This window comes from Carcharhinus amblyrhynchos, chromosome 16 (genome assembly GCF_965287045.1).
Source record: "Carcharhinus amblyrhynchos chromosome 16, sCarAmb.v2.hapA, whole genome shotgun sequence".
Lineage (NCBI taxonomy): Eukaryota > Metazoa > Chordata > Chondrichthyes > Carcharhiniformes > Carcharhinidae > Carcharhinus > Carcharhinus amblyrhynchos.
The window spans coordinates 49,168,378-49,181,824 of NC_137339.1; the positions used below are offsets into that span (position 1 = coordinate 49,168,378).

Below are 13,447 nucleotides of genomic sequence, written 5' to 3' on the forward strand. Positions count from 1 at the left end.
TGGTCAGTAGCTTGGTGGGAATAGGATTGAGGGAGGAAGCAGAGACAAGATAAGCACAGGGAGAGCATGAAATTATTTAATTAAATTCAGTCACAGCCATTATCCCCTTACTTAAGATTTTTCAACCATTGATATCCCAGCTCTGCATCTAAGTGTAGCACACGAAGATACCCAGCTCTGCATGAAGATACGGACACTGCACTGTCCAGAATTTATTCCAATCTGCTAGATAAGTTGCATTCTCACTTTGTACATGATTCAACAGTGCCTTTCTCAGGAGCAAACATAGTTTCTGCACTCTGTCTATTTATCAATTCTGTGATCTCATTCAATTACTTTTTGCAGTATTGAACCAGTTTTCCAAGTATCCTTTGTGCTCAGTCTTAGGGTAAAGGCTGAGAGGAGGCAGTCTTTCTATCAAGACTGTCCCTGGCACAACACAACAACAAACAGGGAGCTGTGAATATTAATATGTAGACAAAGCTCTGAATAAATGACTCTTGATCAAAATGCCTTCTCTGACAAACGGCTGTTGGTACTAAAGTCCCACCTTATTTCTAAACAGCTTCTGTTATTGGGAATACTCACTGTTAAACTTTACAACGTGCCAAGGGGCCTTCCAGCTGGAATAATCCCAAACTAATTACACTGCCCTGACTTCCCCAGGGCTCTGCTTCAAATGTTTATTCAATATTCATTTAAAAGATGCAATCAACTCTGTCTCAGCTAACTGCAACTTGTAGCAAAGACCAGGCCCTAAAAACTGTCAACACAAAGATTTCCTTCAGTTTCTCCCTCTCACTAAACCCTTGTTCCACAACATCTCATAAAATAGAACCTCTACAGTGCAGAAGGGGGCCATTTAGCAGATCGAGTCTGCATCGACCACAATCCCACCCAGGCTCGATTCCCGTAATACTCACATATTTACTCTGCTAATCCCCTAACACTAAGGGTCAATTTAGCTTGGCCAACCAACCCAACCAGCACATCTTGGAGTGTGGGAGGAAACTGGAGCACCCGGAGGAAACGCAGACACGGGGGAAAGTGCAAACTCCACTCAGATAGTGACTCAAGCTGGGAACTAAACTTGGGTCCCTGGCACTGTGAGGCAGCAGTACTAACTACTGTGCCATCCATATAAAGAAAATTTCACCTTAGTTGCAGTCTATTTTACAAATGCATATGTTATTAACTCTTGTATACAATAGCCAGAAAGCAGCTAAAAATATCCAAGCAAAAGGCACCCAACTTAAAATGAAATTTCATAGAATCATAGAATTCTACAGTGCAGAAAGAGGCCCTTCAGCCCATTAGGTCTGCACCAAGCACAATCCCACCCAGGCCCTACCCCCATATCCCAACACATTTACCCGCTAATCCTCTAACCTACGCATCCCAGGACACTAAGGGGCAATTTTAGCATGGCCAATCAACCAAATCCACACATCTTTGGACTCATCTACACAAATCTAGAGTCATAGAAACCCTACAATGCAGAAAGAGGCCATCGGGCCCATCGAGTCTGCACCGACAACATTCCCACCTAGGCCTTATCCCCGTAACCCCAGAAATTTACTGATAATCCCTCTAACCTACACATCCCAGGACGCTAAGGGATAATTTAGCATGGTCAATGAACCTAACCCACACATCTTTTGACTGTGGGAAGAAACTGGAGCACCTGGAGGAAACCCATGCAGACATGGGGAGAACATGCAAACTCTACATAGACAGTGATCCAAATCAGGAATCGAACCTAGGTCTGTGGAGCTGTGAGGCAGCAGGGCTAACCAGTGTGCCACCATGCTGCCCTATTTCTGGTAAATTATTTGTGTCCTTTGTGTAGTATATATTCAGTTGGTCAGCCATTTCTTTGTTCTCTATTATAAATTCCCCTGTTTCTGACTGTAAGGTAGCTATATTTGTCTTCACCAATCATTTTCCTTCACGTACCTATGGAAACTTTTACGGTCAGTTTTTAATGATCCCCTCAAGCTTACTCAATTTTCCCCTTCTTAACCAATCTCTGGTCCTCCTTTGCTGAATTCTAAATTGCTCCCAACCCTCAGGTTTATGTTTCTTTTGGCCAAATTTTGTGCCTATTCCTGAGTGCCTGCCTTTGAACAACGGAAATACCCCTCCTTCCTGCTCATGTCCCAAGCAAATGCCCTTCATGTTTTCTGTTTGGCATTAATTGCTCACTTAAAGTCTTCAATTGATGGCCCAATGGGAAGACCATCCATAGACCTTCCCATCACACACTTGGTTAGGATGAAGGTCAGAAGGTGGTGGGGTTTTGCATCCCTCTCCTCCCTATCGCAACTCAATTAAATGTGCCCCTATCATTAAACTCACTTCAAGGAGAACCCTATCAGTGCAGACAATATAGAATAAAAAATTAAACATTGAAGAAGAAAGAAAAGCAAAAGTAACGAGGGTTGTGAGTCGTGTTTGTCCCACTTAAGGATCAATCTGCAGAGGAAGGTCACAAGACCTGGGGAACCGAGCAGAGAGCAGGGAAGGTAATCACTCTTGTGAGTTCTTCTGTTTTAGGACCTACAATACCTTGCATGGCCTTTACTTGTAAATACATGTGTTATTATTTTTCCCTTAACTAGTGAACAAGAATTATTAAAATTTGTGACAGTTAAAAGTCAAAAGGTGATAAAGCACATTGCAGGAGAAGGGATTAATGGGTTAGATGATCAAACAGACCAAGATAATTTGAGTTGTACATAAGTAAGTGCACAAAGCATTTTAAATGTATTTGCTAAACTAAAATCAGATATTGCTATATAGAAAAGGAAAATTAATCACATTAACAAGGTTCTGTTGAAATGCCTGAAATGCTGCCTTTCTGATACTCCCTGACCTGCTGTGCTTTTTCACCATCTCCTGTTTTTATATTAAAAAAATGTGGCTGCGATTCATGCAGAATCAGGATCTGAATATTTCTGGTTACATAATATGCAGGATGGAGAAAATAGGAGGAGAGGAAGGTAGCAACATTAATCAAAAATCCCATTTCAGCATTCAAAGATAAAGATGCTAGCAGGCATGGTTTTACCTCAGGAATAAGACAGGAACTCTTTCTGTACTGGGAGTTCATTATGGATTGAAGAGTGGAAATGAGATTGGCTGCCAAGCTAAGAACGTGCAGAAAAAAAATAAGGCCATAATAATAATAGGTGGCTTAAATTATCTAAAAATTCTGTTGAATGGGTTAAAGGTAATATACGTATGCTAACATAGAAACAGGAGTAGGCCATTTAACCCTTCGAGCACACTGCACCATTCAATTAGGTCATGGCTAATTCGTATTTTAGCTCCACTTACCAGCCTATCTATATCCCTTGATAGTTTTACCTCATAAAAATCTATTGATCTCCATCTTCAAAGCTCTAATGGACTCTGTATCCCCAGCCTTTCAGGGCAGAGATTTCTACTACCTATCATGAGGAAAAAGTGCCTTCTGTTTTCAGCCCAGACCGGCCTAACTCTAATTTTCAAATGTGTCCTATGTCCTTGACTTCCCAGCAGAGGAAATAGTTTCTCTGTATCTACCGTATTTGAATCTTTTTAATTTTATAGAACACTTTGGGCAGATTGCCTTTCAAAACTCTGTACCCTAAAGCAGTGCTTTTCAAACTTCTTTTCAGGTGACGCACTTTAACCAAATGGTTCACGCAATAATTTTCAGGCTGTTCACTGGAGCTCCTGGTACTCTGTTCATAGCTGTCATTAGTGCTGCTCTGTGTTGTCACGGAATTGGTGGAACAGTTGATGTTCTCGCTGGCAGATTCAGATGTAGGTTTATTATTTATTGGCGTCTCTGGCCCTCTCTTTTGGATGCCAAAATGATCCATAGCAATTTGTCGTTACATTTGTAGCATTGAAAGTGCGTGAATCAACTTACTAGAAAGGAAAAGAAAATTGGTGTCCTTTGCATGTGCAGGACATGCTGACCTGTTTATTGCCTCATGTGGTCATAGTGTGTACTGCAGAGAGAATGTGTATTTCATTTCCCGAAGGAAAAAGGTCAGGGGATCTTTGCAAAATCAATTTTGGCGACCCCCACTTTAAAAACCACCCTCTAAACAATGTAAATAAGTTAATGCAATTTATCCTTACAAAACCATACATTTAAGGATTTGGGGTGTTTCTGCAATATGCCTGGGGGGGCTATTGAAATCAATATTATCCATTCAACACGAAGAAGTCAAGCAGCAACTACTGTAGTTCTCAAAAATGAAGTAGGGCAAGGGGTTTTACAAGGGCAGGAGAATACCTAGATGACAGTTTTGTGTTATTCCTCCGTAGGTCTTGTCGCTGGCTAAGCCAGCATTTGTTGCCCATCCTAATGCTCGAGAAAGTGATAGTGAGTCGCCACGTTGAATCATTCGAAGGAACTGGGTTTGAGATAAACAATCCAAAAGCAAGGAGAAAGTAAAATGTTAAAAAGTACATTTAACAATAAAAAAAAGTATTCAGCAGCATTATAAAGATTTCATTCCAAAATAGTTTGGAAGAAAAATTGGCAGTAAACCAACTGGAATATTAAAGCAGGAATAATCGCAGTAAAAAAGAGGCATATTCCCATAAGTAAGATATGCACATGACAGATCTAGGGTCAGTGACACAAAAGAAAATTAAACAGGATATCAAAAATGTTGAGAAGCAGAAAAAGTTTTGAAAAGTTATGAGATTGTTTCAAAGGAATACTATAACACAGCATGGAGGAAAGTAGTTAAGGGTCAGAAATACATCAACTATAAAAGAGCAGGTAAACTGATATCAGAGGTAATCAGTAAGTATTTTGCCGAGTTTTCATGGAAGAGTTTGCCATTTTAAATTTTCTGTAGGGCAGCACAAAAAATAAACTGCCCATCTATAGGCCAGTCAATCTAACATTGGTGGTGGTTAAGATTCCAAGGAACTTATTATGTAATTAAATTAATACTCCCTTGAAAGAATTGCCTTAATCAAGAGTAACTGGCATTGATTTACACGAGGTCTTTGAATAATCAATTGTATTGATAAAGGAAATTCAGAGGATGCTGTGTCAATGGATTCTCAGAAGCCCATTGAGAAGGTGCCAATGGAGGCTTGTTGAACAAACTAAGGGTAAAGAGCAGAAAACAGAAAGCAATAGTTTATAGATTGGCATGATTTTGCCAGCAATGCTAAAGTTGTCACGCCAGGATGGTGGGTGAGAGCTGGATGCAGAAATGTGAAAGCAATATAACCAAGACTGTCCAATCAAAGAGGCAAGGGGAAATGGCCGGTCGAGAAAGATAGACAGTCCATCCATAGTCCATCTGATCCAGTCAGCGTATCATGCAGTTTTGCAGCCTTGCCAGCATCAAGAGTGGCAACTGCTGAGGGAAGAAAGTGAGCACAAGTGTGCCTCAGCTTTGAGATACATTTGCAGGCTGCCAGTCCCAGCTGTAAAATTTGTGTATTGTAGAAGGAGGTAATATGGCCCGTTGAGTTTGCACCAACTCTCCAAAGGAATTACCCAGGCCCGCTCCCCCATGCCCATAACTCCATGTAATTACCATGGCTAATCTGCCTAATCGACCCATTTTTGGACTGTGGGAGAAAACCGGAGCACCTGGAGGAAACCTACTCAGACATGGGGAGAATGTGCAAACTCCACACAGACAGTCACCGAAGGCCGGAATTGAACCTGGCCACTGGCACTCTGAGGCAGCAGTGCTAACCACTGTGCTGCTCTGGAAAATGCTGGTGTCAGTAGTGATGTCAGGACTGAGGGCAGCCATCAATAGCCCCCTTCTTGGATCATGTCATCTCCAGCTTCAATAGCACCCCGCACACCCACTTGGGAAGTCAGAGGGAGGATGTGTTTATGTAGCTTGCAGCCTCTCCATGTGGCAGTGGAACCACTGTGTTGTTGGTTCCACTTCACCACCAACTAAATTGCTCTGAATTTAGCCTTCAATTATACAAATTGACCACAAGTGGCCATTTGGTGGGTAGCCAAATTGCTGGGGGGATAGAATATAAAAGCAAAGAGATGATGCTGGAAGTTTATAAATCACCAGAGTATTGTGGACAATTCTGGACATCACGTCTCAGAAAAAGTGTAAAGGCTTTACAAAAGTCTTTAGAGAGGAGGTTTATCAGGGTGTTCCCAGAGATGAAAAACTTAAGTATTGAAGAAATTCTTCTCTTGGAAAAGGTAAGATTAAAAGGTAAACTAATTGAGGCTTTCAGAATGAAGGGTGTTTTTAATAGCTGGAGAAAAACTATTTCCTCTGTGTCAATAGCCACAAATCATCCATTTGAAATTATTGGCAAGATATCAAGAGGATAAAATTCAAAATAAATTAGCAAAAACAATAGAGGTAGGGGTCCTACTGTCCGGGGTTCGAGTCAGGGTCAAACCCATCGTGGTGAGCAGGACCCAGAGCTTCACCTTCACAGCAGCAGCCAATTAGGTGGCTTCCTCCGGGGCTGACATCCTTATGAAGAAGCACTGCCTGACCCCAGAACTGCCAGCCAATCGAAGGACCAGCAGTTCAGCAGACACAGCATGCCACTGCTGAACATAACTAGCAGAGAGAGAGAGAGAGATGGATATTTCTCTCCTAGGGTCTCATAACAGATTCAGGAATGCCCAATTGATTCAGTCACACAGACTAGAAATTACACTCTTCACTTTACTGTGAAGTACAACGCTGTGTGCATTTCGCGCTTGGGTGTGATGCAAAATGATACATTAGGGATAAACTGGCAAAACTCCCAATTAACAACCATTAAACCAATTGGACATGAACAGCTATCTACTTATAGCTTAGCCATCTAGCTTTTTCTAAATCCATTTGTGTATTTTCTTATCCCCTTTTAAATGCTTGAGTTTGGTTTAAGCAGAAAGATGGTGATAACCGAGTTTCTCACATGGGTGGCAATGAGGTCGGTAGGGAAAGAGAGGAACTGCCTCAGGGCAGATTTGGATCATACTGAAAGATACAACCAGGGCTTGCAAAGGCTGCAATAGAGCTGCTGGCTACCTAATGTCAACTGAGTGTACGATCCATAATGTAGCTTGCAGATCTGAAGCTACCAGATTTGTTTCTTGTTGTACCCTTGTGTTTAGGATGGTAGAATCTCACACGTTAAAAGGAGGCTAGTTGATCCACTGTGACTGTGCCAGCACATTGAGACAGCTGAACAATTACCATCGCTCTCATGCTGCTTCCCAATCCTCCGTATTTTGGTCCCTTCTTAAATGTCCCCAGATCCAATTGAAGATATAGGGGTCGTTCTCCAAGCCCACTGCACCAGAAATCAGTGCAAAGCTGAATAAATCATGGAAATGAAGATCTTAATCTCACTAGCTGGGCCTACTAGCATCCCACCCTCCCCCAGTCAGCAGTGCCAACCTGAGCCTGGCACTGCCCAAGGGGTAAAGTGGCAATGCCCAGGGGAAATCTTGGCACTACCCATTGACGTGGGGGGGGGGGGCGTCACACTCGGGGGAGTGTGCACTCAGCAGTGCCAAAGGGAGGGAGGCCAACAATTGGGACTGGCAATTGGGGTGAGATGGGGAGGCCTCATCCTGCCTGGGGCAGTCAAGGCTTGGGAGGGGAGCTTTGGGACTGTGTTGGGGAAGGGGAGGGGGTGATAGTTGGGACTGCGCGGTGGGCAGAGCGGAGCTGCTGGTGGTGAGGGGGGAGGGGGGAACTGGGCCCAGACACAGATATCAGTGATCGTTGGGGGGGTTGGGTGATCGGAGGGGCAGCATTGTGGGGCTGACTAGCAATTGAGCTGGCCAGTGATCGGGAGACTGGCAGTTTCAGGGCTATTGCTCATATGCCAAACTCAGTGCTGGCAGATTGACGCATGAGCAGTGCCCACTCAGCGCTATGCTGCTGCCTCTCCAGCGGGAAGAGGCCCCAACCCGGATTTTTCATGATATTCATACTATCACTCTGCAGTGTACAGAGTGTGGCTGAAACGTTGGCGGCACGGTAGCACAGTAGTTAGCACTGCTGCTTCACAGCTCCAGGGTCCTGGGTTCGATTCCTGGCTCAGGTCACTGTCTGTGTGGAGTTTGCACATTCTCCTCGTGTTTGTGTGGGTTTCCTCCGGTTTCCTCCCACAGTCCAAAGATGTGTGCGTTAGGTTGATTGGCCATGCTAAGAAATTGCCCCTTAGTGTCCAGGGATTTGTAGGTTAGAGGGGATTAATGGGTATAATATGTAGGGATATGGGGGTAGGGCCTGGGTGGGATTGTGTTTGGTGCAGACTCGATGGGCCAAAGGGCCTCTTTCTGCACTGTAGGGTTCTATGATCTATGAAACAAAACAACGGGATTTACTCCAGTTTTTAGGTGAATTTGACACTTAGAATTTTGGGGGGAAAATCCCACCCCAGATTGAATTTGATTTCACCAGCCTGTCAGACAATGCATTCCAGATCAAAGCAATTGGGCTGCTTTGATTACAGTCAGCGTTCCTCCCACCTTCACAGTAAAACCATAACTGCTGCCATCCACTGTGTTACTCCACTTCTGATTTAATTTGCTCCCACCTACCATTGCTCCTGAGCTCCTTGGCCAGCTTGCCTGCTGCATAGTCATGATGCCTGTCCCCCAACCCCATTGATGACTTGTCCTTGGGGTCAGGAATGGAGCCTGCAGGTTGCCAGTGCTATCTGACAGTCCTTTCACAACACTGATCAGAGAGACATTTTCTCTCTCCACAGATGCTGCCTGACCCACAGCAATTCCAACATTTTCAGTTTTTCCTTCAGATTTGCAGTATCTGCAGTGTTATTCTGCTGTCCCAGAAATAACCAGTTGGTTTCATTTCAACTAATTACTGGATTTCAGGAGGGGGAACAAACCTAATTTGCAGTAATTGGATATTTATTGTCATAGTTGATACTTCATTAAACATTCTCATCTTTGATTTTTCACACATAAGGCGAATTAAGCGGAGTAAGGAAAATATCTTTACATTGAGAGATGTTCAGAGCATAAACTGCCTTGCTGCAATGAATAGTTGTGACAGAGACTATTGAGCCTTAAGGAGGATGATAGGCAGATGAAAAAGATAATGACAAAGGATCCCTCTGCCAAACAGACAGAATGAGTCGAATTGCCTCCATATCTGCTTTAAACAAGAGGGTTCTATACTATAGGGAAGGTGGTCGACTAGTGGCATTGTCACTAGGCTAGTAATTCAGAGACGCAGGACAAGAGTTGAGGGGATTGAGCTATGAGGAAAGGCTGAATAAACTAGGCTTGTACTCGTTAGAGTTTAGAAGAATGAGGGGAGATCTCATTGAGACGTATAAGATGATGAATGATGAAGATGATGAATAAGATGATAGAGGTGGAGAGACTCTTCCTGCTCAAAAAAGACAGTAGGACTAGGGGGCACAGCCTCAAGATAAAGGGGAGGCGGTTTAGAACGGAGTTGAGGAGGAACTTCTTCACTCAAAGGGTGGTGAATCTCTGGAATTCTCTGCCCGTTGAAGTGGTGGAGGCTGCCTCGCTAAATATTTTTAAGAAGCGGGTTGATGGGTTCTTGATAAGAGAGGGGATTAAGGGTTATGGGGAGAGGGCGGGAAAGTGGAACTGAGCCACAACAGATCAGCCATGATCTTATTGAATGGCGGGGCAGGCTCGAGGGGCTAGATGGCCTACTCCTGCTCCTATTTCTTATGTTCTTATGTTCTTATGTTCTTAAGAACTAGGGACCCAAGTTCAAATCCCATCATGGGAGATGGTGAAATCTGAAATCAATAAAAATCTGAAATGTAAAAAGTCTGATGACCATGAAACCATTAAGGTGGCAGAGTATCTAGCACTGCAGCCTCGCAGCGCCAGGCACCCAGGTCAAGTTCCGGCCTTGGGTGACTGTGTGGAGTTTGCACATTCTCCCAGTGTCTGTGTGGATTTCCCTCAGATGCTCTGGTTTTCTCCCACACTCCAAAAATGTGTAGGTTAGGTTAATTGGCCATGGTAAGTTGTCCCTTAGTGTCAAAAGATGTGTAGGTTAGGTGGGTCAGCCATAGTAAATGCATGAGTTTATGGGGATAGGGTTGGATGGGGTTTGTGCCTAGGTAGGGTGTTCTTTCAGAGAGTTAGTGCAGATTTGACAGTCCAAATGGTCCAGAATTAAACCCAGTCCATGGTGCTGTGAGGACTGTGCTGTCCATTCTTGCCCCCTTTCCCAGTTTCTATTCAACCAGTGTGACACCACAGAACCCAAAGCAGACAAGGAGGCCCATCCTATCTGTATGGCAGCGTGATCCTAAACTAATGTCATTAACCTTTCATCTCCCTATCATCCTCCCTGAAGGTTCAATACTCTCTGCTTCCCAACTATTTGTTGCAGCAAGGCAGTCTGTGCTCTGCACTGTATGGATTCTTTTTCATTTTGAAATCCTATTTTCTCCTTTCCCTTGGGCTCAAGAGCCAAGAATCATGTCACATGTTTAAATCCAGCAAAGATTGGCAGCTTTTGCACTGTGACATACTTTGAGTGGGCAAATCCATGTCATCTCACTAGTAATTCTCCAGACGCCTGAATCTTTTCCGATTATTTTCTGCCACAGCCCCTGGCTGTGCGAAGTTACCAACTCTGCCTCGTGTCTCCTGCTGTGCTTTTGATAGAAAAGGTGCCTCTCAGATTTACCTTTGCTACATCTTTGAAGTTAGTATGAGGGAAATAGTCTGAGGTGAGCAGCCTTGCTCCATGCTCTTTTTACTAGCAGTTGCTGCTCCCCCTCAAGTGTGAGCAGTAGTTCTTTAAGGAAGCTTCTTCAATCATTTTCCCTCCTGTACCCAAGGCAAGTCAACAAGCAACATATTGAAGTTATGTCCTTGACTTTGTATAGTCTCCACTAGAACCAGCAATCTCTACTTTACTACTTGTGTATTTTATTCTAGTTGAGGGCTGACATTACTGGAATGATATATTATAACTATAAAGAACTGGATGTACTCTATAGACAAGAGCTCGTGAGATGTGTAAATATGATTTTTACTGCATCTTTGCCTGATAAAATAACTGCTGCCTCCTCATACACAGAGTCTCTTTGGTATATTTGTATAAAGATGATTGATTTATCATGAAGGTAATGCTTTGGCATGAAAAAATGAGAATAAACAAAATCTCCGGTCTGAGGCGAATAGTTCTGTTCTTCCTAAAGAGACGCAAGGAGCCATGAGTGTGTGCCTGTTGTGCTGTTTCCTCTTGAAGAGTTTTGTCTGCTTGTTAACCTTAAATTTATCTCCAACTGTTTCAAAAAATAATTGTGTTTTGTGCAGATGACCACACACAAGTGAGCAAGGCCTCCTTCAGTGTTAGAATTCTGGATGTTAATGACAATGCTCCAGAACTTTCCATGCCTTTCGAAGCTGCCATCTGCGAAGATGCCAAACCGGGTCAGGTAGATGCAATTTCATTGGATTTTTGAGTTAATGTGATTTTCTAAATCTCCATCCGGTGCACAAAAATACATTTGATTGATGCAAGCCAACTCTTGTCCTCATTAAGCAAAGCTATCGCTATTGATTTCAGTAAAGAGAGAGTCATTAAGTGTTTGAGGTAATGCCCATCAACTATGTTCTGATAGTGCAGCTTGCTCTGATTTCCAGTTTGCTTTACTGACTGAAAGTGTTTAGAAAAGCTGAAAATATAATTAGTGCAAATGCACCATGATACAACATGGGCATTTTGCCCAGGAGTTTCCACTTCAGTCTTCATGGCACATACTGGGAGGGCATAGTGGGAAATTCTGCATCTGGAATTTTTCATGACATTAATTATTAATGGTGAAAAATTACAGGCTGGTAATGCAGACAATCCCAATATATAACCTCACCCCACTGTAAACATGGAGCATTGATGCAGAAATTGCCAGCCATTCTCCTTTTTAAGAGGCTCCTTAAAACCTATCCCTTTGATCAAGTTCACCTGTCCAGCTAATGTGACTCTGTGTCAAATTTTATTTGATAATGCATCAGTGAAGCACCTTGAAACATTTTATTGTATTAAAGGTGTTATGGAAATGCAAGTGTCACTGACAATAAAGTTGGGGAAGTGTATTGAACTGCCTGCAGTAATTGATGACTTTAATGTGTTATAAGCAGAGGCTGTGTAATTGATTCCAATAGTAATAGCAGATGATGAATGCTATTTACCTAATTAGGTGCCTGCCCAAGAGAATCAGAGACGGTGTAACATGGTGGGGACTGTATTGATGAAACCTTGTGCGGACAGATCTCCAGCTGGTTCGCAGTCCGTGCTGACATAAATGCTCTGGCAGAATGTGGAATTGCCCCACTGGATTTACAAGTCATATCTTGATGTTTGTTTCCCATTACAGTTGATCCACACAGTCAGTGTGGTGGACAAGGACGAACCACAGGGCGGCCATCGCTTTTACTTCACATTGGTTCCTGAGGCAGCCGACAGTCGTCATTTCACCCTCTGGGATATCAAAGGTACATCTTAATCCCAAACTCACATTGTGAGGGGTGGCAAACCTGACAGGCAATTTGAGTTCAGTTGGCAAAAAAAGCAGCAAACTGGTCTAAACCTTTATTCACAGCGTAGCCCAGTATTAAAACCACAAATGAGATGTAATCCTGAGGCAAATTGCTTTGACATTACATCCACAGAAAGGATAATATTGAATCCATTCTGACATGCTGTGCTGTCACCTGAAATACTTTGAAAAGGAAACATTAGGCATTTTAAAAGTAATCTCATTTATCCTGATTCAGCTCTTAGTCGAATTTATTATTAGATGTGAGAAATGGCTAAGTATACCATCAAACATTGAAAAATCATTCTCAAACAAAACTGTGATTCCTGCTACCAACTGATTATGCTATGAGATTTAGCATGTTCATACAAAGTTCCTTGCTGCAATGTTTCAGTCAAGGTTTTGAATATGAATGTTTGTATAATTATATTGCATAGCATAATTTTAAGGCCTGTGTCCAATACTGTAGGTAGTGGATTGATAATGCTGTCAACAAGTCACTTGTATAATGGACTGTCTAGTTTAAATAACAATACCATGTGCCTGACTTACTTTTCCTCAATTCCCCCATTGCTGCACCTAATTTATTATTAGTAATGTGATAGTTTCTAAAGAATGCAAAGGTCTAGCCGTTTGAGAAGGATATGGTCATGAGTTTGATTTATTTAATTTGCTAGTTTTTTACTTTCATTTTTTCCAAGTTCTAGGTGCACACTGCAGAGTAAGGGAGTCTGAAGGGTGAATCTCCTCTGGTTTCTGTCTTTTCCAGAATGTAAAGATGCACCATCAGAGTACATAATTGGTATTTATTGATGTGAATTGTACAGCAGCCATATGTATGGCTGTAGCTAGCTCCCAAAATATTTCTGCCTCGGAGCCTCTCACTCCATGTGGTGATTCCACACACTGAGTCCAC

The 13,447-nt window shown here is 42.7% G+C and overlaps 1 protein-coding gene across 1 annotated transcript in view; it reads left to right on the forward strand.

Annotated features, from left to right (window-relative positions):
* cdh22 (cadherin 22) overlaps positions 1 to 13,447 on the forward strand; it is an 871,134-nt gene that overhangs the window by 764,335 nt on the left and 93,352 nt on the right. The window contains exons 9-10 of the mRNA XM_080205062.1: positions 11,309 to 11,430; positions 12,370 to 12,487. Of these exons, the coding sequence (XP_080061188.1) occupies positions 11,309 to 11,430; positions 12,370 to 12,487 (240 nt within the window). The remainder of the gene's footprint in view (positions 1 to 11,308; positions 11,431 to 12,369; positions 12,488 to 13,447) is intronic.